Below are 27043 nucleotides of genomic sequence, written 5' to 3' on the forward strand. Positions count from 1 at the left end.
TCGGCGTTGTAAGCGGTGTAACCCTGGAACATGCGTCGTAAACCTGGAAATAATGTCTGATAAATATAATTGAAAAGCGTTGTAACCTCGGAACGTCGTAAGCCGGGGACTGCCTGTACGTGGTTCGGCTCAGGGCCATGTATGTGATTCATCCCTTGACCATGTTCCTGAGCCCTCTTTCCTGGGATCTTCTGTCGTGCAAGGTCCTAGTCCTGTGATGGAGGGTGTGATGTCCATCTTCCAAGGGAAGCCTTTCCAGTGGCCTTAGGGAAAGATGAGGATCCTTCTAGGCCTTCTGCCTCATGTCGTTGCTGATGGAGAGTCAAGAGTTTCTGTCTTCTTTTAGGGGGTTATTGATCTCATTTCTGAGTTCAATAACCTTGGAAGGAGGACACAGAATTGGTCTTCTATGACCCCAACGGGCATAGAGGCCTTGCTTGGTCCGAGGCAGGATACTAGAGCTTCGTTTGAGCTTCCTTGTTCTGTGCTCAATCAATTCTGCGGCACATTAATGCTTTGGTATCAGGTCAGGATGGTTCCCTGCACTCTAATAGCTCATCCAAGCTTCTTCCCCCTCCTCTTGTGTGGCATAGGAAATTTTATTCTACAAATTTAGTTCAACTGATGCCTCGTCACCTAAATTCAGACGTGATCCGTCTAAAGCCTGGCTTGACCCTGGATTAGGTAAGGGCTGAGAGACCTTCGTTGACTTCTCAAGAGGCTTCTACTATGGAGTCTACTGCTTCTTCTGTCTTCCAAACTGTGTTGTGGCTGGACTTATGGTCTACTGTGGTTGCCAGGAGAGCAGCGTGTCATTCTGATTGAGGTTTCATTAGCTCAGCCTCCTTTATCAGGTTGCAGCAGTCTGGTGCTAAGACCATATCTTACCTGGGCCAGGTAAGATATGGCCTTAGCACCAAACTGTTGCATACTGATAAAGGAGAATGAGTTAATGAAACCTTAGTCAGAACGACACGCCGCTATCCTGGCAACCACAGTAGACCATAAGTCCAGCCATGACACAGTTTGGAAGACAGAAGAAGCAGTAGACTCCATTGTAGAGGCCTCTTGCGAAGTCAACGAAGGGCCTGCAGCCCTTACCTGATCCAGGGTCAAGAAGACTGAGTCTGTGTCCTCCCTCCAAGGTTATTGAACTCACAAATGAGATCAATAATCCCCATAAAAGAAGACAGAAACTCTTGACTCTCCATCTCCTTTGGCTCCGGCAAAGGAGAGCAACAACACGAGGCAGAAGGCCTAGAAGGATCCTCATCTTTCCCTAGGCCACTGGAAAGGCTTCCCTTGGAAGACAGACAGTGCACCCTCTATTGCAGGACTAGGACCTCACACGACAGAAGATCCCAGGAAAGAGGGCTCAGGAACATGGTCAATCGATGAATCACATATATGGCCTTGAGCCGAACCACGTACACAGCCACAAAATATAGAACAATCTACTAGAGATCGTCCTGGAGGAGGAGATTGGTCTTGAGAAAGGTCCCCAACTCGGGAAGGTGAACGACAAAGCGGAAACTCCTTGGGGAATGAGAACGTGAAAGCCTAAGCTTCTTGGACACAGGAAAAAGGAGAAAGGCTGGCCTTCCCATCATGCAGAGGCAAAAAAGCCCTACTAGGCTGAGGAACACATCCACGTACCCAAACTGCCTCACGTCCGTGACCATCCACAGCCTCGTGATTCCCGTTACAACACGTTCACTGGGAGGCAGAACAGAAAGAGAAGCAATGACCTCTGGCAGAGAAGAAGAACTAGAAGGTGCATGATCAGCAACCTGAGTATTAGGCACCTTTGACATGGCGAACTCAAACAAGCTGAGGCCACAGAGAATCAGCTTGTAGATTCTGAGGAGAGTGAAGGCTATTATGAACTGGAACACATATATGTATGTGCGAAGGTGAGACACGTCCGTGCTGAGAAGCAACAAAGTCCTGAATCCTCCAACATTTAACCCGAGAATGATTTGGGGAGAAGGAGATTGCGGAGGGGAAGGAGCCCTCCTTCTATGATGCTTCTTGCTAGAAAGTACAGGATACCTGTTGCGTAAAACAAGAGTCCAGCCTATCAACCACTGCTTGAAGGAACGTTTCTGATGGCTCAGCAAGCGACTGTGATAACGTCATAGACGAAGATGGTAATGACTTCACAGCAAAAGGCGGTGGAAGAGAGAACATTGCAGCCGACATCACAGGCTGAGAGGATGTTGGGAGTGCTGTCACGGCATTTGGAATGGCAGCGCGAGTCTATGGCCTCACTGGCAACGAGATAAAAGGCAACCCCAATAAGCCCAATAACCCCGTAGGTCTAGGGATGCCCAAACAGCCGCCATCTTGTGCGATTCCGTATCTGAAACAAAGGAAGATGTAGTATCCCTTTAAATTGGTGGAAGAAAAGAAAGGAGGCAGGCTGTAAAAAATAACAGAGGGAAAATTTCTGGAAGAAGGGAATGCTGAACTGTCCACTCGGGTAGGTGAGAAACCTTTCCAAGAAGGACAATTAGATACTCTACTGTGCTCCCTCTTCTTGTAGAAAGCCTTCCACCAACACAGGCCAGGAACAGCACTCTGGGCAAGGGTTAGTGATAGCACAAAAATTGGAATGGCACCTACTGCAAGTGATATGGAGGTCAATAATGGAAGATGCCAAAAACCTCAAACATAGAAATCTTGCAATGCCTGGACACATGAGTTGACTCTGGGCCTAGAACTTGGGTGGAATCCATGATAAAAGACAAGCAGGCACACACACATACACCGAAAACAAAACACATATAAATCACAGACTAACAAAGAAATCAGCTTGGGAAGGAGAGCGCAAAAGCGACTGCTCTCCAAGGCGGTCAAAGAGAGACTGACGCATCACAAGGTACCAAGCCCAGTCAGTGATCAGCTTCCACCTCATATACGCACAAGTTTCCAGATGCCAGATTCCTTGATTTACAATCTTTGATTGTTTTAACTGGTTTCCAGCTGATGCTAGAAGATTATTCTATTATTAAGACTGAAGGTTTGTTAGATATGAAAAATACAAATTGATTAAAACTTTGTCATTTTGATATATTGCTTTGTAGTCTCCCCTCTCCATTCCACTCTTCCATCATCACTTCCACAGATTCTGATGTTAGTGCTAGGTCATCTGCATGAAGTAGCTCCCAGGAGCCACCTTTCTTCACTCCTTCACTGCTTCTGTTACACTGGTGAACAGCAAGGGCTCACCACAGGTTCTTTCAAGATATCAAAATTTACCTTAAATTCCTGTGGTATACGTGCTATACTGCCTTTTGCTCTAGGTCTAGTATTAGGGTAGAGTAACACCACTAACTTCATGAGTCTCTCGAACCTCTCCTCTGTCTTCTCAGAATCCGCTAATATAGGGATATTATGTGAAAACAAATAGTTTGAATCATATTTTATTAATTGTTGGTTTCTTCACAATTTGATTTTGTTTAAATATTAAAAAAAGTTATTATGCAGAGTGCAATTTGAATGTGCAGTAATTTGGTAATACTTGTGCTCTTTAAAGGATAAATATATGAAAATATATCTAGATTTTGCATTAATTATTACTTCTCACAGACTGATTTTCTTTTTGTAAGTGATAAAATGCTTTAAATGTATTTTTAATGGTGAATAATTGTAGTTTTATTCTTGTAGATTTTGAAAAATGAGCAGGAAAAGGAGGAAATGGAGAAAGCTGCAGCAGCAGAAAGTGCAGAAGTAGATGAAACCAAAAAGAAGGAAGAGGAGGAAAGGAAAAGAGAAGAAGAGAAGAAAAGAAAAGAAGAAGAAGAGAGAAAGAAAGAAGAGGAGGAGGTAGTTATGTGTATTATTTTTTTTTTATCCATGTAAGTTGTCAGAGCTCTGGTAATTGGTACTTGTCACAAATTTGATATACAGTGATACCTCGACATACGAAAGGCTCAACTTACAAAAAACTCGAGATACGAAAGCATATACGAAAAATTTTACAGCTCCACATACGAAAAGTTTTCAAGATACGAAAGGTTATTGCTGTAAAGTCCCGAGATTCGCCTTGACCACCGAGAACAAACTCCCGCGCCGCCAACTGAGTAAACTCGCCACCATCCTCCCGCTCTCCCATTGGTTCCTGATGCTAGTCACCCCATAAGGTCCTGCTCTCCTATTGGTCAGCATCTACCCCTTGTGCTTTAAGTATTCTATTGGTAAAAGGATGCTGTAAATTGGAAAACTTATTCATGCAATACATTTAATAAAAAAAAATTAGGTAAAGATAGAATAAAGAATAGAAATGAATGGTTATTATACTTTGTTCATACACGAAACAAACCTTCGGTCTTAACATTAGGATTTACTAGCGCCAAGCTGGAAACCGATAGAATTAAAATTACACTTGTGAGATCCAGGGACTAATGGCATCTATACCAGGTCACGGGGTGGGCTGTATACCCAGAATGCCCACGGCTACCTGTGACCCATCAGTTATTTTCCTACCGCCTTTAAGATAAGACGTGTTACTGTCTATCTCATTTAAAGCCGGTTTTTCAGTTTGCCGTTCTTTATCCATTTCATTTTTATTTTTCATTCCTTTTCTTTCTCCAAGTGTGATCAGTGTGTGGTAAGAGGTGTATACGTGGGTATGATGGAGAATTTTGCCTCAACATCGGGATCGTCTACCGCTTCGAAGAGGAGACAAAGGAAATGCCCAGGAGTCAGTGGCTTCCCTTGTTCTAGGTTCCTAACCTCGGTGTCGACGGATCCTCATCCAACGTGTAGTAGGTGCAGGGAAAACGTATGTACGGTTACTAATCCGTGTTCTGTTTGTCGCGGTTGGTCGGTGGAACAGTGGTCGAAGTTGCTATGGGAAAAGCCAATACAAAAGAAAGGGGGTGTGACGCCATCTTTGGATGACCAAACCTTACCGGCTTCTTTTGTATCGGTAATAAACCAGGCTGCTCCATATGTTTCTCCACCTGCTTTTGAATTGTCTCATACCTTCGGTTTTCTCCTAGCGGTTCTGTATCGGAAACGTCAGGAGGGGCCTTGGGTAATTTTATGAATAATTTGCACTCTCCTTTGTTCCCAGCAAGTAGAGGGGGAGATCCGCCATCTTTGTTCCAGGCTCCTGCTACGCAAGCGCATAGGTTAGATGGTACGTGGTCAGCGCTAGGCCTACCAGGCGTACCAACCTTGGATGGTCTGCTTGCGCATTATAGACGTCACGGTTCCAGCAGGGTCCGCAGCGCTGAATGTTCCTCATCCCCCGGGCTTGCAATTTATGGGAATTAATGCCGCTGCTTCTCCATCCCACTCAGTATTTACAGCGATGCAGAACGTGGGAGGTAATTTGGCAGCAAACGTGCGGTTACCAGCAGAAAACCTCTCAGTCTCTCCCTACGAGAGGGATGACGTCACAACATACGTCACACTCTGAGATGGCAGGCGTGATGACGTCACAGACCGATCTCGGCCTTTTTCGCTGCTCCCAGACGCTAATACGCATTCTGATCCGTCAATGCAAACTGTAATGCAGAAGTTACAGGATATAGAGGAGAGAATGAATAAGAGAGACAAAAAGAAAAGTGTGATTCGCCTTCTTCGTCTTCTTCCTCTAGTTCGGCGTCATCGCTAAGTCCGATAACGTCACGGCGAGCGCCAGTCAAGCGTTGGAGGAGGAGTTCCGGAGTTCCTAGCGGATCCTCGGGCCAAGAGGAGAAGAATCAATTCTTCCTCTTCTTCGGACGAAGACTGTCATTTCCAAGTCAGCAAGAAGGTCGGAAAATCAGTGGCTATTAAAGCACAAGGTTGCCAGACGAAAGCCGTTCGCAAGAGTCCGAACAAGCGAGAGAGGTGACGGCCGGCGAGCTAGCGGCCGAGGCGGAGTTGCCAGTTCGGATCGCAAAAACTGCGATACCTCTGGTAAAATCGACGTTGGCGGCGAAAGGTGCAGCAGAGGATGGAATGCAGATCCCAGTTTCGCCCGTAAGGCCGTTCAAAATACGTACGGAGGACGATAAGGCTCCTATTAAAAGTACGAAAAATAGAGAGTTGGCAACCCTCGGCGGATAACGTTCGTGGAAGGCAGTGTCCGTCTGGATAGAAGGCCGAGGCCGGGCTCGCCGACGCTCGAAAACGAGCCAATGCTAATAAAGACGAACTTACCTCTGTCTTAAGGGAGCCTTCATCTTGGAGATCTAGACGAGATTCTCGCTCTAGATCCGTGAGCAGAGAAAGAGTGAGACGTTCTCGTTCCCCTGCTGACTATCTGGGATCGAGCCAACAGCGGCCAGCAAAGATCAAAGAGGCCGCGGCCGTAGGGGCAGGCGGCCGTGGAATTCCGGGCCGTCTGTCAGAAGATGAGGCGAGACAACATCTCTCGTGACGGAGAGTGGTACACTAGAGCCGGAGGAAGGAGAAAACCAAGAGTTTTCTGGCCTCGTATGCAGAGGTTATTGATTTGATTCGTCAATTCAATAGCCTTTCGGAGAAGACAGAAACACCGGCCAGAATGCTTCCTCCGGAATTGACATGGCGTTTGGACTAAAGAGGGATACCAAGGTGTCGTATGAATTGCCTTGTTCGAGTCATGCGGAATCGGTCTTGCAACACGTAAACGCAAAGATTGCAGGGAGGGATAATTCCTTAAGATCTAAAGATCATTTAAATTTATTCCCCCTCCAATGATAAAGCAAAGGAAATATTATAACGACACCGAAGGTCGTTTGCTGTCTAAGTATCCCTTTGCCCCCTGGTCTAACAAATGAACCCTAATGTTGTAAGGTTAAGGCCTGGATTAACCTTGGATCAGGTTAAAATGGAGTGCCCTTCGATGACGTACCAAGAGGCTGCCACGTTAGAAGCAACAGCTTCTTCTGTCTTTCAGGCTGCGTCCTGGTTAGACCTTTGGTCAACAGCAGTGGCGAAAAATGTTGCATCCTCGGAAGCAACAGGAAAGTAGTGGATGAACATTGTTCATTAGATTACTACAGTCAGGGTCCAAGGCGATCGCGTAACCTGACAAACGTAAGTGCCAATGTTTGGGCAAATATCCTGCTAATGAGGAGAGATGCAGCATTGGCTAGACTAAGCCGCAATGTGATTTGGATTCCCTGTTAGCAATGAGGAATGGGGATATCTTGGAATCGCAACTACTGTTGCCAGAGTCATACTGGAAGAAGCGATAGATAGAAGAAGGATGGACACTAACGATAGGTTGGTGGATGCAACAGCAGTTAGGAAAACCTCTAACAGTCAAACTATTCCTTTGGAGGGAAGACAACAGCAGATGTCTCGAAAGAAACCAGTGAGACATAGCATCCCTAATAGAGTCACAAGACCCTCTTCCCCAAAGAGGATAACTCATCGGCCCTTTCACATAGAAACACTGAGGAAAGGGGGGGCAAATAGGGGAAGGGGGTGGAGAGGCTCAAGAAGATAGATGGGCGCCTCCCATCACTCGGCCCACACCAGTGGGGGGTTGCCATGGCAAATCACTGGAAGGTGTGGCAGGAACTAGGGGCAGAGCAGTGGGTGGTGGATGTTCTCAGGGTCGGGGTATTTGATTCCGTTCGAGGTACCCCGCCCCTGACAAGATCAACCATTACCCCACGTCACTTATGCCCACAAATCTCAGAAGGCCACTATTCTGCAGGGACGAAGTGAAGAAGATGATGGAAAAAGGAGCTGTGCAACAAGTATGCAGTCCGACAAAAGGCTTCCTACAGCAGGATTTTCTGGTACCCAAAGCCAACGGGGAGTGGAGACAGTAATAGACCTGTCAACGCTGAATCTGTTTATAAGGAAAACCAGTTTCAAGATGGAAACTCCGAAAACGGTTCTACAAGCAGTCAGAATCGGAGACTTTATGCTGACAGAGTTCGATCTAAAGGACGATACTTTCAGATACCAGTCCATCAGTCTTCAAGGAAATTTCTCCGCTTCAGTCTTGCAGGGAAAGCTTTCGAGTTCAAGGTCCTGTGCTTCGGATTGACAACGTCTCCTCAAGTTTTTACAAGAGTGTTCACCCTCGTGTCGGCGTGGGCGCACGCTCAGGTGATCAGGCTGATAAGATATCTGGACGATTGGCTGGTGATAGCAAAGTCCAGGAAGAAATTACTCAGGGACAGGGCGGCCCTCCTGCAGCTTTGTCACAGCCTAGGTATTGTGGTGAATCAGCAGAAGTCACAGCTGGATCCAAGTCAACGTTGGAATATCTGGAATGGTGATAGACACAACACAAGCCAAGTATTCCCGACAGACCAAAGAGTAGAGAAATGCAAACAAGTGGTGAATGCCCTTTCTGGGAAAGCAGACCACAGCCAGCAAGACAGTGGCAGGTGGTGCTGGGAATCCTAACCTCCCTCGGAGAAGCTAGTACCACAAGGAAGGCTACACCTTCGGTCCCTACAATGGAGGATGAAGGAGTTTGGTCACCAACAGTAGATCACCCGTACGAGCAAATTCCCTTGTCGGCAGAAGTGAGGAAAGACTTGCTGTGGTGGGTGGACGACGACAATCTGACAGTGGGTGTCCCCCCTTCAAAAATCCTCAGCCAGACCTCTTGCTGTTCTCGGATGCGTTCACTAGAAGGCTGGGGAGCCCATATGGAGGAGTTGATGGTGTCAGCAAAATGGAGTTGCAAGGACAGAGAACTCCATATAAACGTGCTGGAGTTGAAAGCAGCTTTCCTGGCTCTCTACAAGAATTCAGGGAGAGAGTAAAGGGACACTCGGTGGTATTGATGTCAGACAACACCACAGTAGTAGCTTATATAAACAAGCAAGGAGGCCTAGTTTCTCGGCAGTTACATGTGATGACAGTTCAACTTCACCAGTGGGCTATAGAGAACCTGGTAGACATCAAGGCCAGGTCTATTCCGGGAAAAAGAAACATAGTGGCCGACAAGTTGAGCCGCAGGGATCAGATTCTGGGAACGGAGTGGTCCCTACACCAACAGGTAGTGGACAGGATGCTCATGTTGTGGGAAGGACCGATCATAGACCTATTTGCAACCAGGTACAACAAAAAGTTGGAAGTGTATTGTTTCAGTAGTCCCGGACGCAGAGGCAGCAGCAGAAGATGCGCTACAACACCCCTGGGTACAATCTGGACGTGTACGCATTTCTCCATTTTGTCTAATCCGTCAGGTTCTGAACAGGGTAATGCGGTCTCAGAACCTCAAGATGACCCTGTAGCCCCGTTATGGCCGAAAGCATGAGTGGTTTCCAGACCTACGGGAACTCCTAGTAGATGTGCCAAGAGAGTTCGCTCCATGGAGGCAACATTCTGTGTCAGCCTCACGTGGAGAGGTACCACCAGTCGGTGAAGTCCCTATCGCTTCACGGGTGGAGACTGTCAAGTATATCTCCGGAGAGCGAGGGTTTTCGCAGAAAGCAGCAACTCAGATGCAGGTAATATCAGAAAATCATCTGCGACAGATACCAAGGGAAGTGTCAGCATACTGTGATTGGTGTCGTAGGGGGAACGTGTCTCCACTCGTACCACTATTCAGCAGTTAGCAGACTTTCTGATATATCTCAGAACAGAAAAACATATGTCATGTATCTGCAGTGAAGGGGTACAGGGCTTGCTCTATCTCAGTCTTACGAATGAAAGGAGTGGACATATCGTCTCATGGGAGTTGGCCATGCTGATGAGGAGCTTTGAACAGTCATGCCCACCAAAGGAACTAAAAGCCCCAGATTGGGATCTGACCAAGGTACTGAGTAGTCTGACAAAACCCCCTTTACGAACCACTAAGGCAGTCCACGGATAGGAGCCTGACCCTGAAGACAGTCTTCTTATTGGCCCTGGGCTTCAACCAAAAAGGGTGGGGGAGCTACATGGCCTCTCATATCTCATAAGCACTCGAGAGGTTGGAGATCAATGGTGTGTGAGTTTGTCCCAGAATTTTCGTGGCAAAGACCCAAAATCCAACAATAGTAGACGGCAGATTCGACTCCTTTACCATACCTTCCTTGGCAGACTTTGTAGACAACGACAAAGCTGAAATGCTCCTGTGGGCCCTTTAAAAGTACAGGGCACTAAGGGAGTACTTAAAGAGAACAAGGCACCTCAGGCCGGGGAGGTGCCCAGAGGTTGTTCGTAAGTAACAGGGACGGATCAAGAGGAAGTGTCCAAGAATACAATATCATTTTGGCTAAGGGAGACAATCAGAAATGCTTATACTGCAGAAGACAGAGGGTCAGATAGCCAGGTGGGAGCTAGAGCTCATGACATCAGGGTGTGAGTGCTTCCCTGGCATTTAAGAAGAATGTCATGTCTGGGGATAAAATTCTGAAAGCTGGCGTGTGGAAGCGCCAAACAACTTTCACCTCATTTTATTTGAAAGATGTTGCCCATAGATCCTTGGACACCTTTTCCTTGGGTCCAGTGGTGGCGGCCCAACAAGTGATATAGTTCATCCATGTCCCCTGGCGGGTCAGTTTGCGTCTAGTCTAAGATGAAGGTATGAAAGTAGAATGAATGGGATGACTGGTCTTTTTTCTTTACTACTTTCTTCCTACTCCTTTAACTACGGGCATATGAAGGAGAGTACCGTCATGTGCTGGAACGGACTAGATGCAGGTGAGATGGTCAGCCATACTGTGAAGCTATCTTAGCTGATGATATACTTTTCAGTAGCAACACACCCCTCTGGTTAATAAGGAAAGAGGGGTGAAGGTGGATCCAGTCGCAAGGGACAAGAGTAAACAGTAGAATGTATCTACACCCAGTGGGAGGAAACCATAGATCCGCTTATATCTTTGGTCCTAGGTTCATTGTCCATTCTCTAAAATTTCCCTATATCTTCGGAATGGATAAGGTGGCAAACTTCCAGTCAGTTGTAAGAGACTTACCTCCCTCCAATAGTAAGTCTAAATCCTAATGTTAAGACCGAAGGTTTTTTTGTTTCGGTGTATGAACAAATACCAAATTTGTAACTAATTTGTATTTTTCATAACTAACAAACCTGAGGTCTTAACAGTTAAAGGCCCACCTCGAACCACCCCTCTAGCAGTCTAAACTGGGTTAGAAATATAACTGATGGGTCACAGGTAGCCGTGGGCATTCTGGGTATACATGCCCCGTGACCTGGTATAGATGCCATTAGTCCCTGGATCTCACAAGTGTAATTTTAATTCTACCGGTTTCCAGCTTGGCGCTAGTAAATCCTAATGTTAAGACCTCAGGTTTGTTAGTTATGAAAAATACAAATTAGTTACAAATTTGGTATGTTTGGTAGTTTCAGTAGTTGAAGAGAGATAATGAAAATTTATTGCTTACTGTGTAAAGTGATTGCTTGGCGATCGTTTGATACTCATAAGTGCTGGATGTAAACAGAAGTTTGGAAGCTTTTTTTTTTGTTTGTTTATTATAGTTAATGGCTACTTAATAATTATTTGAAATGAGTACATGCAATAATAATTATTTGAAATGAGTACATGCAATACATTTAATATAAAAATTGTGAATTAGATATCATAAAATATAAAATAAATCAGACTGCCAACAAATTTGTATTTTTTAGAATTCTTCTTCTGTTTTAATATTACGTTACGTATACGTACGTATGTTTCATTATAGCTGTCAGTAACTCGGTATCTCCATTAGGTAAAGATAGAATAAAGAATAGAAATGAATGGTTATTATACTGTTTGGTAGTTTCATTAGTTGAAGAGAGATACTAATGAAAATTTATGGCTTACTGTGTGCTAGGAAAAGTGATTGCTTGGCGTTCGTTCGGTACTCGTAAGACGGGTAAGAGCTGAATGTAAACAATCGGTTGGAAGGTTTTTTCTTTTGTTTGTTTGTGTATTATAGTTAATGATTAATTAATAATTATTTGAAATGAGTACATACTGATTATTTATACATTTTATTGGCATATTTTAAGCTTTTAGCTCTTAGGTTTAGATGTCAGAATCATAGACTAGGTTACAGTAGCAACCGCTAAAATAGGCTAGGCTTATTGCTAAGGGACATATGCTAAAGTCCTAATATATGCAGTAAAATTGGGGTTGAACATCACATGCAGTTGAATATTACTGAAGTATGTACAGTATTTTGCCTTTTTGGAGTCATATTTCTTCCGTCGGATCGGCGTTGTAACCCTAGAACATGGGTTTTAGGCCTGGAAATATAATTGTTCATACACGAAACAAACCTTCGGTCTTAACATTAGGATTTACTAGCGCCAAGCTGGAAACCGGTAGAATTAAAATTACACTTGTGAGATCCAGGGACTAATGGCATCTATACCAGGCCACGGGGCATGTATACCCAGAATGCCCATGGCTACCTGTGACCCATCAGTTATTTTCCTACCGCCTTTAAGATAAGACGTGTTACTGTCTATCTCATTTTAAGCCGGTTTGTTTTCAGTTTTGCCCGTTCTTTATCCATTTCATTTTTTATTTTTCATTCCTTTTCTTTCTCCAAGTGTGATCAGTGTGTGGTAAGAGTGTATACGTGGTATGATGGAGAATTTTGCCTCAACATCGGGATCGTCTACCGCTTCGAAGAGGAGACAAAGGATGCCAGGAGTCAGTGGCTTCCCTTGTTCTAGGTTCCTAACTCGGTGTCGACGGATCCTCATCCAACGTGTAGTAGGTGCCGGGAAAACGTATGTACGGTACTTAATCCGTGTTCTGTTTGTCGCGGTTGGTCGGTGGAACAGTGGAAGAAGTTCTATGGGAAAAGCCAATACAAAAGGGAAGGGGGTGACGCCATCTTTGGATGACCAAAACCTTTACGGCTTCTTTTGTATCGGTAATAAACCAGGCTGCTCCATATGTTTCTCCACCTGCTTTTGAATTGTCTCATACCCCTTCGGTTTCTCCTAGCGGTTCTGTATCGGAAACGTCAGGAGGGGCCTTGGGTAATTTTATGAATAATTTGCACTCTCCTTTGTTCCCAGCAAGTAGAGGGGGAGATCCGCCATCTTGTTCCAGGCTCCTGCTACTCAAGCCGCATAGGTTAGATGGTATGTGGTCAGGCGCTAGGCCTACCAGGCGTACAACCTTGGATGGTCTGCTTGCGCATTATATGACGTCACGGTTCCAGCAGGGTCCGGCAGCGCTGAATGTTCCTCATCCCCGGGCTTGCAATTTATGGGAATTAATGCCGCGGCTTCACCATCCCACTCAGTATTTACAGCGATGCAGAACGTGGGAGGTAGTTTGGCAGCAACGTGCGGTTGCCAGCAGAAACCTCTCAGTCTCTCCCTACGAGAGGGATGACGTCACAACATACGTCACACTCTGAGATGGCAGGCGTGATGACGTCACAGACCGATTCTCGGCCTTTTTCGCTGCACCCAGACGCTAATACGCCTTCTGACCCGTCAATGCAAACTGTAATGCAGAAATTACAGGATATAGAGGAGAGAATGAATAAGAGAGACAAAAAGAAAAAGTGTGATTCGCCTTCTTCCTCTAGTTCGGCGTCATCGCTAAGTCCGATAACGTCACGGCGAGCGCCAGTCAAGCGTTGGAGGAGGATTCGGGAGTTCCTGGCGGATCCTCGGGCCAAGAGGAGAAGAATCAATTCTTCCTCTTCTTCAGACCAAGACTGTCATTTCCAAGTCAGCAAGAAGGTCGGAAAATCAGTGGCTATTAAGCACAAGGTTGGCAGACGAAGCCGTTCGCAAGAGTCCGAACAAGCGAGAGAGGTGACGGCCGGCGAGCTAGCGGCCGAGGCGGAGTTGCCAGTTCGGATCGCAAAAACTGCGATACCTCTGGTAAAATCGACGTTGGCGGCGAAAGGTGCAGCAGAGGATGGAATGCAGGTCCCAGTTTCGCCCGTAAGGCCGTTCAAAATACGTACGAAGGACGATAAGGCTCCTATTAAAAGTACGAAAAATAGAGAGTTGGCAACCTCCGGCGGATACGTTCGTGGAAGGCAGTGTCCGTCTGGATAGAAGGCCGAGGCCTGGGCTCGCCGACGCTCGAAAACGATGCCAATGCTAATAGAGACGAACTTACCTCTGTCTTAAGGGAGCCTTCATCTTGGAGATCTAGACGAGATTCTCGCTCTAGATCCGTGAGCAGAGAAAGAGTGAGACGTTCTCGTTCCCCTGCTGACTATCCGGGATCGAGCCAACAGCGGCCAGCAAAGATCAAAGAGACCGCGGCCGTAGGGGCAGGCGGCCGTGGAATTCCGGGCCGTCTGTCAGAAGATAGAGGCGAGACAACATCCCTCGTGACGGAGAGTGGTACACTAGAGCCGGAGGAAGGAGAAAACCAAGAGTTTCTGGCCTCGTATGCAGAGGTTATTGATTTGATTCGCCAATTCAATAGCCTTTCGGAGAAGACAGAAACACCGGCCAGTATGCTTCCTCCTGGAATTGACATGGCGTTTGGACTAAAGAGGGATACAAAGGTGTCGTATGAATTGCCTTGTTCGAGTCAATGCGGAATCTGGTCTTGCAACACGTAAACGCAAAGATTGCAGGGAGGGATAATTCCTTAAGATCTAATAGATCATTTAAATTTATTCCCCCTCCAATGATAAAGCAAAGGAAATATTATATGACACCGAAGGTCCCTTTACTGTCTAGACAAATGAACCCTAATGTTGTAAGGTTAAGGCCTGGATTAACCTTGGATCAGGTTAAAATGGAGTGCCCTTCGATGACGTACCAAGAGGCTGCTACGTTAGAAGCAACAGCTTCTGTCTTTCAGGCTGCGTCCTGGTTAGACCTTTGGTCAACAGCAGTGGCGAAAATTGCATCCTCGGAAGCAACAAGGAAAGTAGTGGATGAACCATTGTTCATTAGATTACTACAGTCAGGGTCCAAGGCGATTGCGTACCTGACAAACGTAAGTGCCAATGTTTGGGCAAATATCCTGCTAATGAGGAGAGATGCAGCATTGGCTAGACTAAGCCGCAATGTGGATTTGGATTCCCTGTTAGCAATGAGGAATGGGGATATCTTGGAATCGCAACTACTGTTGCCAGAGGTCATACTGGAAGAGGCGATAGATAGAAGAAGGATGGACACTAACGATAGGTTGGTGCAACAGGCAGTTAGGAAAACGTTAACAGTCAAACTACTCCTTTGAAGGGAAGACAACAGCAGATGTCTCGAAAGAAGACAGTGAGACATAGCATCCCTAATAGAGTCACAAGACCCTCTTCCCCAAAGAGGATAACTCATCGGCCCTTTCACAATAGAAACAACAGAGGAAGGGGCAATAGGGGAAGAGGGAGAGGCTCAAGAAGATAGGATGGGCGCCTCCCATCACTCGGCCACACCAGTGGGGGGTTGCCTGGCAAATACATGGAGGTGTGGCAGGAACTAGCGGTAGAGCAGTGGGTGGTGGATGTCTGAGGATCGGGTATTTGATTCCGTTCGAGCCCCGGTAACCCCGCCCCATGACAGATCAATCATTACCCCACGGCACTTATGCCCACAAATCTCAGAAGGCCACTATTCTGCAGGACGAAGTGAAGAAGATGATGGAAAAAGGAGCTGTGCAACAAGTATGCAGTCCGACAAAAGGCTTCTACAGCAGGATTTTTTCCTGGTACCCAAAGCCAACGGGGAGTGGAGGACAGTAATAGACCTGTCAACGCTGAATCTGTTTATAAGGAAAACAGTTTCAAGATGGAAACTCCGAAAACGGTTCTACAAGCAGTCAGAATCGGAGACTTTATGCTGACAGTCGATCTAAAGGACGCATACTTTCAGATACCAGTCCATCAGTCTTCAAGGAAATTTCTCTGCTTCAGTCTTGCAGGGAAAGCTTTCGAATTCAAGGTCCTGTGCTTCGGATTGACAACGTCTCCTCAAGTTTTTACAAGAGTGTTCACCCTCGTGCGGCGTGGGCGCATGCTCAGGGGATCAGGCTAATAAGATATCTGGACGATTGGCTGGTGATAGCAAAGTCCAGGGAGAAATTACTCAGGGACAGGGCAGCCCTCCTGCAGCTTTGTCACAGCCTAGGTATTGTGGTGAATCAGCAGAAGTCGCAGCTGGATCCAAGTCAACGTTTGGAATATCTGGGAATGGTGATAGACACAACACAAGCCAAAGTATTCCCGACAGACCAAAGAGTAGAGAAATGCAAACAAGTGGTGAATGCCTTTCTGGGAAAGCAGACACAGCCAGCAAGACAGTGGCAGGTGGTGCTGGGAATCCTAACCTCCCTGGAGAAGCTAGTACCACAAGGAAGGCTACACCTTCGTCCCTACATGGAGGAGAAGGAGTTTTGGTACCAACAGTAGATCACCGTACGAGCAAATTCCCTTGTCGGCAGAAGTGAGGAAAGACTTGCTGTGGTGGGTGAACGACGACAATCTGACAGTGGTGTCCCCTTCAAAAATCCTCCCCAGACCTCTTGCTGTTCTCGATGCGTCACTACTAAGAAGGCTGGGGAGGCCCATATGGAGGAGTTGATGGTGTCAGCAAAATGGAGTTGCAAGGACAGAGAACTCCATATGAACGTGCTGGAGTTGAAAGCAGCTTTCCTGGCTCTACAAGAATTCAGGGAGAGAGTAAAGGGACACTCAGTGGTATTGATGTCAGACAACACCACAGTAGTAGCTTATATAAACAAGCAAGGAGGCCTAGTTTCTCGGCAAGTTACATGTGATGACAGTTCAACTTCACCAGTGGGCTATAGAGAACCTGGTAGACATCAAGGCCAGGTATATTCCGGGAAAAAGAAACATAGTGGCCGACAAGTTGAGCCGCAGGGATCAGATTCTGGGAACGGAGTGGTCCCTACACCAACAGGTAGTGGACAGGATGCTCATGTTGTGGGAAGGACCGATCATAGACCTATTCGCAACCAGGTACAACAAAAAGTTGGAAGTGTATTGTTCAGTAGTCCCGGACGCAGAGGCAGTAGCAGAGATGCGCTACAACACCCCTGGGACAATCTGGACGTGTACGCATTTCCTCCATTTTGTCTAATCCGTCAGGTTCTGAACAGGGTAATGCGGTCTCAGAACCTCAAGATGACCCTGGTAGCCCCGTTATGGCCGAAAGCAGAGTGGTTTCCAGACCTACTGGAACTCCTAGTAGATGTGCCAAGAGAGTTACCTCCATGGAGCAACCTTCTGTGTCAGCCTCACGTGGAGAGGTACCACCAGTCGGTGAAGTCCCTATCGCTTCACGGGTGGAGACTGTCAAGTATCTCCTCCGAGAGCGAGGGTTTTCGCAGAAAGCAGCAACTCAGATGGCAGGTAATATCAGAAAATCATCTGCGACAGTATACCAAGGGAAGTGGTCAGCATACTGTGATTGGTGTCGTAGAGGGAACGTGTCTCCACTCGGTACCACTATTCAGCAGTTAGCAGACTTTCTGATATATCTCAGAACAGAAAAACATATGTCTGTATCTGCAGTGAAGGGGTACAGGGCTGCTCTAGCCTCAGTCTTACGAATGAAAGGAGTGGACATATCGTCTTCATGGGAGTTGGCCATGCTGATGAGGAGCTTTGAACAGTCATGCCCACCAAAGGAGCTAAAAGCCCCAGATTGGGATCTGACCAAGGTACTGAGTAGTCTGACAAAACCCCCCTACGAACCACTAAGGCAGTCCACGGATAGGAGCCTGACCCTGAAGACAGTCTTCTTATTGGCCCTGGCTTCAACCAAAAGGGTGGGGGAGCTACATGGCCTCTCATATCTCATAAAGCACTCGAGAGGTTGGAGATCAATGGTGTGTGAGTTTGTCCCGGAATTCGTGGCAAAGACCCAAAATCCAACAATAGTAGACGGCAGATTCGACTCCTTTACCATACCTTCCTTGGCAGACTTTGTAGACAACGACAAAGCTGAGATGCTCCTATGCCCCGTCAGGGCACTAAGGAGTACGTAAAGAGGAACAAGGCACCTCAGGCCGGGGTGCCAGAGGTTGTTCGTAAGTACAGGACGGAACAAGAAGGAAGTGTCCAAGAATACAATATCATTTTGGCTAAGGGAGACAATCAGAGATGCTTATACTGCAGAAGACAGAGGGTCAGATAGCCAGGTGGGAGCTAGAGCTCATGACATCAGGGGTGTGAGTGCTTCCCTGGCATTTAAGAAGAACATGTCTGTGGATAAAATTCTGAAAGCTGGCGTGTGGAAGCGCCAAACAACTTTCACCTCATTTTATTTGAAAAATGTTGCCCATAGATCCTTGGACACCTTTTCCTTGGGTCCAGTGGTGGCGGCCCAACAAGTGATATAGTTCATCCAGTGCCCCTGGCGGGTCAGTTTGCGTCTAGTCTAAGATGAAGGTATGAAAGTAGAATGAATGGGATGACTGGACTTTTTTCTTTACTACTTTCTTCCTACTCCTTTAACTACGGGCAATATGAAGGAGAGTACCGTCATGTGCTGGAACGGACTAGATGCAGGTGAGATGGTCAGCCATACTGTGAAGCTATCTTAGCTGATGATATACTTTTCAGTAGCAACACACCCCTCTGGATAATAAGCAAAAGAGGGGTGAAGGTGGATCCAGTCGCAAGGGACAAGAGTAAACAGTAGAATGGTATCTACACCCAGTGGGAGGAAACCAATAGATCCGCTTATATCTTTGGTCCTAGGTTCATTGTCCATTCTCTTAGAATTTCCCTATATATTCGGAAATGGATAAGGTGGCAAACTCCCAGTCAGTTGTAGAGACTTACCTCCCTCCAATAGTAAGTCTATCCTAATGTTAAGACCGAAGGTTTGTTTCGTGTATGAACAAATACCAAATTTGTAACTAATTTGTATTTTTCATAACTAACAAACCTGAGGTCTTAACATTAGGATTTACTAGCGCCAAGCTGGAAACCGGTAGAATTAAAATTACACTTGTGAGATCCAGGGACTAATGGCATCTATACCAGGTCACGGGGCATGTATACCCAGAATGCCCACGGCTACCTGTGACCCATCAGTTATATTTCTAACCCAGTTTAGACTGCTAGAGGGGTGGTTCGAGGTGGGCCTTTAACTGTTAAGACCTCAGGTTTGTTAGTTATGAAAAATACAAATTAGTTACAAATTTGGTATTTTACTGGGGTGTTTTTGGAGGGCTTGGAACGGATTAGCCGTTTTACATGTAAAATGTGGTCCAAGATACGAAAACATCATGATACGAAGGGCGCCTCGGAACGGATTAATTTCGTATCTCGAGGTACTACTGTACCTTCGTATTTCATAGGACGAGGATTCAAATTGAAGTAGAATAGAAAGGTGAAGAAATAATTGGTGAAGGAAGAGGTGCTGAATTGACAGGTTAGAGTTGATAGCAAAAGTAAAAGTGTGAATAATGTTGCCAAAGTGTCTGTAGGATGTAAGTTGGAGACTGGAATGTCCCCATGGCTGTGGGGAATGTTAGTGAAACCCTTTATTTTGATGATTAGTGTATAATCAAAAGTTTTAGTGCAAAAATTACCTGCAAATTTTAGGCAACATATAAATCAAGAGAGTACATTTGTATTCATTTGGTTATATTTTAAATTTCAGGGCATATTTCTCACATAAGAAAATAGTTCTAGTGGAAAAATCAGCCTTCTACTGGCATGGTTTTGTAGTTATTACAAAATAAGCATAAATTTTTTTCTTTTCCCATTTTCTCAATACTTAGTTATTTCATAAATAAGTTCTTATAACTCCATGAAAAGAACTAAATTCTATGAAACTTTTACAGATTGTAGTACAGTGGTACCTTGAGATACAAAATTAATCTGTTCTGAGGCGGCCTTCGTATCATGAGCTTTTCGTATTTTGAACCGAATTTTACATGTAAAATGGCTAATTCGTTCCAAGCCCTCCAAAAACGCCCCAGTAAATTTCATAATAAAGCTAAATTGACCTATAAACAATGAAATACTACAACAATTTGGACCATTCAATACCTAGCTTAATACGTACTGCTAATATGTACTACATAGTACCTGTAAATAAAGTGTATTAGTGTACATGGCATACAAGAAATACTGTATGTACATACGTACGTATGTAGTAAAATGTGGAAGCTTACCTTTTGATTGAGGCTATCTCCGAAAGTGGCGACAGAGGAGGACAAACGGCAGATACGTACATACACTGAACTTTACGGAACACATTAACAAAACTGTAACATTTAACTTTACCAAAAACTTAAAATCAAAATTTTTTTTATTGTCTTTTTGATTTTTTACTTTTTTTTTTTTTTTTTTTTAGCTTGTTTATACTTTTTTTTTATCTTTTTCTTCACCACATTTAACTTTCTGTTTTTTAGTATCACTTGGTTCTTCCTTTTTGCTTACTACTCCTACTAAAGGCCTCTTTAAAAAATAACTATCCAAGGAAAATTGCTTCTGCCTACTTTTGACAATGTTCTTGAAACGACTCAGGCAAATGTCATCGATCATCGAACTGTGCAAGCATACGACCTGTGTAAACCTTTTCGGGTTGTCTCTTTTCTACAAATGATTGCACCTTATGAAAAGCAGCTAGAGCATTCTTAATTTCTGGCGTTGTCATAGAGTCGTCGTCCTCCCCCTCGCCGCTGCTAGAGAACTTCTCTTGAATGACGTTATGTTGCATGGCCTCCAACTCCTTCAGGTCATCCGTCGTAAGCTCCTCTCGGTGCTCCTCGAGAAGGTCATTGATGTCGTCCTCGTCGACGACCAGCCCTATGGACTTGCCGAGTGTAACAATCTCGTCAAGATCTTGTTGCGAAACAGTTTCAGGATCGTCAACTGTTCCTGAATCTGCAGCACCAGCTTCGCCCACGTTGAATCCCTCGAAGTCTTGGGCGGATACGGCATCAGGCCAGAGTTTCTTCCACGAGGAATTCAAGGTTCGCCTCGAAACCTCCCGCCAAGCTTGGTCGATGAGTCAAATGCATATTACGATATCGAAATGCTCCTTCCAAAATTGACGCAAGGTGAGGTTTGTGGTATCGGTGATGTCGAAACATCTCTTGAAAAGATATTACGTATACAGCTTCTTGAAGTGCGACATCACTCGCTGGTCCATGGGCTGGAGGAGAGGGGTGGTGTAGGCGGAAGATAAAGAACCTTGATAAAAGAATACTCCGCTAGGATATCTTCGTCGAGGCCAGGAGGGTGAGCAGGGGCATTGTCCAACACCAGCAGGCATTTTAGAGGGAGGCGCTTCTCTTCCAAGAATTTCTTCACTGTCGGGCCGAAACGGATTTACCCCCTCGGTGAACAAAAGCCTTGTTACCCAGGCTTTGGCTTTAGCCCTCCACATCACTGGAAGGTTCTCCTTAAGCATTTTGTGGGCCTTGAAGGCTCGAGGAGTCTCAGAATGATAGACAAGTAGGGGCTTCACCTTGCAATCCCCACTGGCGTTGGAACAAAGTGCGAGCGTAAGCCTGTCTTTCATAGGCTTATGCCGGGTAGCTTCTCTTCCTGCGTGATGTACGTCCAACGAGGCATTTTTTTCCAGAAAAGGCCATTCTCATCACAGTTGAAGACTTGCTGAGAACTGTAGCCTTCCTTGATCATCATCTCGTCAAACGTCTTAATAAAGGCTTCAGCCACTTTCATGTCCGAGCTGGCCGCCTCCCCATGCCGCACCACCGAATGGATGCCAGTCCGTTTACGGAATTTCTTGAACCACCCATGCGAAGCCTTGAAGTCTGGGGTTGGTGTTGATGTCCCTTCTCCTCCGTCGTCTTCGGCCTGGGCAATCAAATCACCGAAAATAGCGCTGGCCTTGTGGCAGATTGCCGTCTCCATTATTGTATCGCCAGCGATTTCTTTGTCTTTTATCCAGCCAAGAAGCAGCCTTTCCATTTCATCGTGCACGTGGGTCCTCTTGCTGGACAAAATAGTCACGCCCTTGGAAGGTGTAGCTGCTTTGATGACATCCTTCTGCTTAAGGATGGCGCCTATTGTCGACCGATTTCGGCCGTATTCCTTGGCGATCACACTCAATCGCATACCAGCTTCATACTTCTTGATAATCTCCATCTTCGTCTACAAAGAGAGCCTCCTCTTCTTTCCATGAATTTAAAATTTCTTGGGACCCATGACTACGTATATACTATATGTAATTATGTGATGTAGTATGTATACGTATGTAGTAAAGTTCTCACACAACACGATAAAGTATACTACGACGAAATCACTAACAAATATACGTTAATAAACAAAATCGTTAGAACAAACGAATACGGCGTGCTTACGATACTGATGATGCCGTGCAGTGGCCGAAGAAGCATGTCACTATGTAGATGCATCATGGGAGGGATGCTGACCAATGGGAGAGAAGGATCTCATGGCAGTGACTAGCATTAGGAACCAATGGCAGAGTGGGAGGATGGTGGCGAGTCTACTCAGTTGGCGATGGTGGCGAGTCTACTCAGTTGGCAGCGTGCGAGTTTCAAAATTGTTATCGGTGGTCCGGGCAAATCTTGGACTTACAGCAACAACCTTTCGTATTTTGAACAATTTTTGTACGTAGAGCCGTAAAATTTTTCGTATTTGCTTTAGTATCTCGAGTTTTTCGTAAGTTGAGCCTTTCGTATCTCTAGGTACCACTGTATAACTATAAATCTTGATTTGCAAAGAGGGAAACTGATTTTGAAGTGAAACTTTTTATTTTATTTTTTTTCCCCTCAAAAAGTGACATAAAGAATTTTTTTAAATGTAAAAAAAGTAACCTAGAAGTCAAATTTCTAACTTGTACTCTTTGAAAAATTGCATTATTAGTTGGCGAATAAGTGGTAAGAATTTTAAGCAAATCCCTTCTGTCATAAGGTGGCTATAAGAACTTATGTTATAATGGGGCCTTATGACATTGGCACTACCCTTAAAGGAAATTTTGCTATTTTTAAGATCAGAAATGTTAATAGTTATATGTTAATTAACTGTCTCATCAATAGTCAGAAGGAAATGGAGCACTGTTTTGTCAGAAACGCTTGTTTGCCAGTAGTAATTTAATGAGGACCAACTTAGTGGATTATTCCTGACAACTGAGTCTGAAGGAACTGCTTTAGATATATTTTGATTATGTTGTTGAAAGTGTGATGTGTTTAGCTGATGGAAAACTTTTTTCTTGTTACTGGAATTGTAGATCGCAGATGACTTGATATGTGATAATCTGTGCCCTTTATTTCAGAAAAAGAAAGCTGAAGAACGGGAGAGAAACCTGCTAGAAAAACGTTACACCCTTCCTGATCAACCCATGATTGTTGTTCATCCATCACGAACTGCAAAGTCTGGAAAATTTGACTGTACAACCATGTCCTTGTCGGTGTTGTTAGATTACAGACAGGTCAGTCTGAATTTCATTGTAAATGATTTTTGTAGAAACTATTTAAGATCACTTTGATTTTAACCAGTACTGGTCTTGACAGCCTATATTCATAAATGAAATAAAATCTTATTTGACCCGACAAGGTAGTTCGGCAGTAACTGCTTTTCTGATGGTCGGGAGTCCCGTCTGACTTGAGGTTAACATACCACTTTGCTATCGACTGCCGTCGGGTGAAGATGTGTGCTCGCCTCTCTGCCCACCTCTGTCGTGAGATTGGTTTATTACAAAGCTGGATTACTTCAATCCTTTCTCTATTAAAATAGTTGTGGAAGCAACTGTAAGTATTTTGTAATTATTATTTTGTTTGTTGTTTGTGGTTGCAGGGATTATGCAGTCTCACGAATCAGAGAAGCACCCTCGCCCCCCTCCAACCAGAGGGTGTGCCCTGTAGTGGGAGGCCGTAAGTGTAGGGCTTTTAGTTCCAACGAGACTGTGGACCCTCATGTCTTATGTTCGAGATGCAGAGGGGGTGAATGCTCTCGGTCTCTTACTTGTATTGTTTGTGTCTCTTGGTAGAAGGAGCATTGGGAGTTGTACGAGAAGAGGAAGAAGCCACGTAAGGCCGCCAAGGTGTCGTCGGAAAGCTCTCCCTCGACACCTTTGGTGACCGACACGTCATCATTTTTCCTTCCTTCTCGTCAGCTCCCGCAGATCGCTCTCTCCCCTTCGGGGGACGTGTCCCCCTCCGCCTCTTCGCCTGATTTGTTGAGTGCAGAGGAAGGACGATGACACCACGACCTTGAGTTGTACTTGGGTCTTCTGTCCGGTCAGGATGGGATCCATCCCCCTCTGAGCGAACAGGACCAATTAACCCTACTTGCTTCTCCAGGTGTGTCTGCCTCCACAGGTGGCGATCTTTGAGTCTTTCGTGCATTCCGAGTATCCAGGGGCTGATTCATCATCTGGCTGCAGCCCCGGTCACTCACTGGGTGGAGACAAGGACAACCACAACTGTATGGAGACCAGGTTATGCTGCTCCACCAGACCTGGTGTACACCCAGTACGTGACTGCAGTCACCCCTTCAGCCATGGTACAAGCCCCGCTGCCGTGCCTGCCCCGGAGGGAGATAGTACCTCCTCCACCTGGGTTTGCTGTCCTTGCCCCGCCCCCTGGCTACAAGTGCCCGAAGAGATCTCCCCTGGACCATCCTCCTGTAGCTGTCGCCATACCTGCCGCCTCCGTTCCTGCCCGTGTAAGTGCTGCCGCTCCCGCAGGTTCCTCTGGACAGGTGCAGTTGGGCTGTGTTGCCACCGCAACTGCCCCAGCTCCATCCTGGATGGACGACCTGTCTGCTGTCCTGAAGAAGCTGGCAAAGGAGTCCAGGAGGAAGAGGGAGGTGTCGTCGTCATCTTTGTCTTTGTCTTCATCATCGCTGTCGTCTTCTGCCGCCTCTTCCCCTTCGACTTCCAAGGCCTTCCAGCCGAGGAAGAAGAAGGTGGTCTCTCTCTCTCTCTCTCTCTCTCTCTCTCTCTCTCTCTTTCTTCTTCTTCTTCTTCTTCTTCTTCTTCTTCTTCTTTCTCGCTCAGAGACTTCTAAGGTGGATCTTCCGCTGGTCCTCCCATTCATCCGGGAACAGGACCCGTCTCTCCTTCCTCAGAGAAGAAGAAGATGGGGACTGTAGAGGTACCAGCTACTGCTGGTACCTCTGCTCCCAGCTCCAGAGGTTCCACCTCCAGACTGGGAACCGTCTTGGCCACACACTCGCAAGCATCACCGAGTGTACAATCACCTACCGGTGATCATGCAGCCAGGAACCAGACGTCTGAGCATACTCACCGTCAGGATCCAGGCATAGAGCGGAAGGTTGGCAAGAGTCGCTCAGGTGACTCACCAGACCGGCGATTGCTCTCGCAGTGATCCGCCAGTTCCAAGGGTTGACGTGATGGTCCCACAAACCGTTCACGTGTCGAGGCTGGGAAGAGGTCCCCCCCAGTCACCAGGACCAGCCTTGGCTGCTCCTGGTACCATGGCACGTTGTGAGGGCGGTGGTTGCTCTCACCGCATTAGCGGACACTACCAGTCACCCGACCGTCGCTCCTACCGGGACCGGACAGCTCGCACAACCGGTAGCAACTCCTCTGTCTGACGCATGAGACTGACGCTACTGTCCCCGGTCCAGCGCTTCTCCGCATGGAGACAGCTGGTCCAGACCTGAAGCTCGATCGCGATCCCCTGCAGTCCTCCCAGCCCACCGGCTCTGCTCATAGCAGGGCAGGAGCGTCAGGTCTTCTTCACCTGTCCCTTCAACCTCCTCGGGCTACACCGGGAGGAGCGAGGTGAACAGGAGTGACCGCGAGGAGTGTGCTCCTTAGGGTCTGGCCACGAGAGCCTACGATCCTGATTCGGTCCTTGGACCTAGCAGATCGTACACTCAAGTGGTTGGAGGAGACCCTGAGGGGTCTGGCGAGGTTCTCCCTCCTGAAGGAAGAGTGTCTTGGGAGGTGATCGGCCTGGATGGATCTGACAGTCCATCGCCTCGGGAGGCGATCATCCCCGAGATACAGAGGTCTTTTGCAGAGGTCATTGTACTGATTCGTCAACACAACGACCTCGGGGAAGGATCAGTGGTTACTCCCTCTAACCCTCCATCAAGGTTAGAGTTGTTCTGAGGGCCTCAAGGAACCCAGAGCGACGGTGGGACTACCCCGGTCCACCCTGGCTGACGGTGTGTTGGACCAAGTGAACACTCGTCTCCGGACAGCAGCGTTTCTATGTGCCTTCGGTAGACCCATTGCCGGCCAAGCAGGTTGATCTGGAGCTAGCTTGGCTAACTCTGGGAGTGCCTCTTCATCACCTGCTGTCTGAGAACCTCTGGTTCTCACAGCAAGAGGCATCGGCCCTGGAATCTAATGCCATGGCAGCTTTCCAGGCCGTCTCCTTGCTGGATCTGTGGTCCCTCACAGTATCCAGAGTCGCAGCCTCCTCGGGACCTATCTTTCCCGAGGAAAACTCAGCATTCTGGAGACACTGCCAGTCTGGAGGTAGGGCCATCTCCTACCTCGCCCACCAGACGGCCAACCTGTGGGGCAACCTGGTTCTGAAAAGACGGGACTCTGTCCTGACTCTGGTAACCAGAGCGGCCGGTCGAGAGGTAACGTTGGGTCTGCATAACGGACCGTTACTGGGTTCCTCCTCTCTCTTCCCCAGAGAGATGGTGGACGCTGCGGTGGAAAAGCGGAAAACTGAGGACAGTGACCACCGAGTACACCAGGCAGTTTCGAAGACTTCTAGGCAGTTTCGATCAACTGTGGCCAAGCCTCAGAGCTTGGCTAGCGCTACCTCCACTCCTAAGATGCTAGCACTGTCGAGGTAGGCGCAAGGAAAGACCAAGTCTTCCTCTTTTGCTTCGAGAAGTGAGCATCAGCCTTCCTCTCAAGCCTCCTCTCGTGAAAGAACGGCTAAGTGAAAGGGGAAGAGAGGGAAACACTAGGGACGGCGTTCCCTATCACCTGCTGCTGGAAGTGGGGGGTTTGCCTGGCGAGCCATTCAGCAACTTGGTAGCGCTACGGAGCTGAGACTTGGGTAGTGGATGTCCTTTGGGAAGGATACCTACTGCCTTTCGAGTTGAGACCACCCCTCACTTCACACCCGGTCCACCTTCAGACATACAAGAAGTGAAGACCATGCTGAGCAAAGGAGCTGTGGAGATCGTGCGAGATCAGTCACCGGGTTTCTACAGCTGACTTTTCCTGGTGGAGAAGTCTACGGGGGGCTGGAGACCCGTGATAGATCACTCTCCTGTGAACCGTTTTGTTCACCAGACTCGGTTTACGATGAAAATG

General features: G+C 46.6%; 1 protein-coding gene across 1 annotated transcript in view; it reads left to right on the forward strand.

Moving 5' to 3' along the window:
- The window catches only part of LOC135218386 (cell division cycle and apoptosis regulator protein 1-like), a 184240-nt gene that overhangs the window by 122463 nt on the left and 34734 nt on the right, over nucleotides 1–27043 (forward strand). Inside the window, exons 11-12 of the mRNA XM_064254676.1 lie at nucleotides 3670–3828; nucleotides 23063–23218. Of these exons, the coding sequence (XP_064110746.1) occupies nucleotides 3670–3828; nucleotides 23063–23218 (315 nt within the window). The remainder of the gene's footprint in view (nucleotides 1–3669; nucleotides 3829–23062; nucleotides 23219–27043) is intronic.

This window comes from Macrobrachium nipponense, chromosome 9, assembly GCF_015104395.2.
Source record: "Macrobrachium nipponense isolate FS-2020 chromosome 9, ASM1510439v2, whole genome shotgun sequence".
In the NCBI taxonomy this organism is placed as follows: Eukaryota; Metazoa; Arthropoda; class Malacostraca; order Decapoda; family Palaemonidae; genus Macrobrachium; species Macrobrachium nipponense.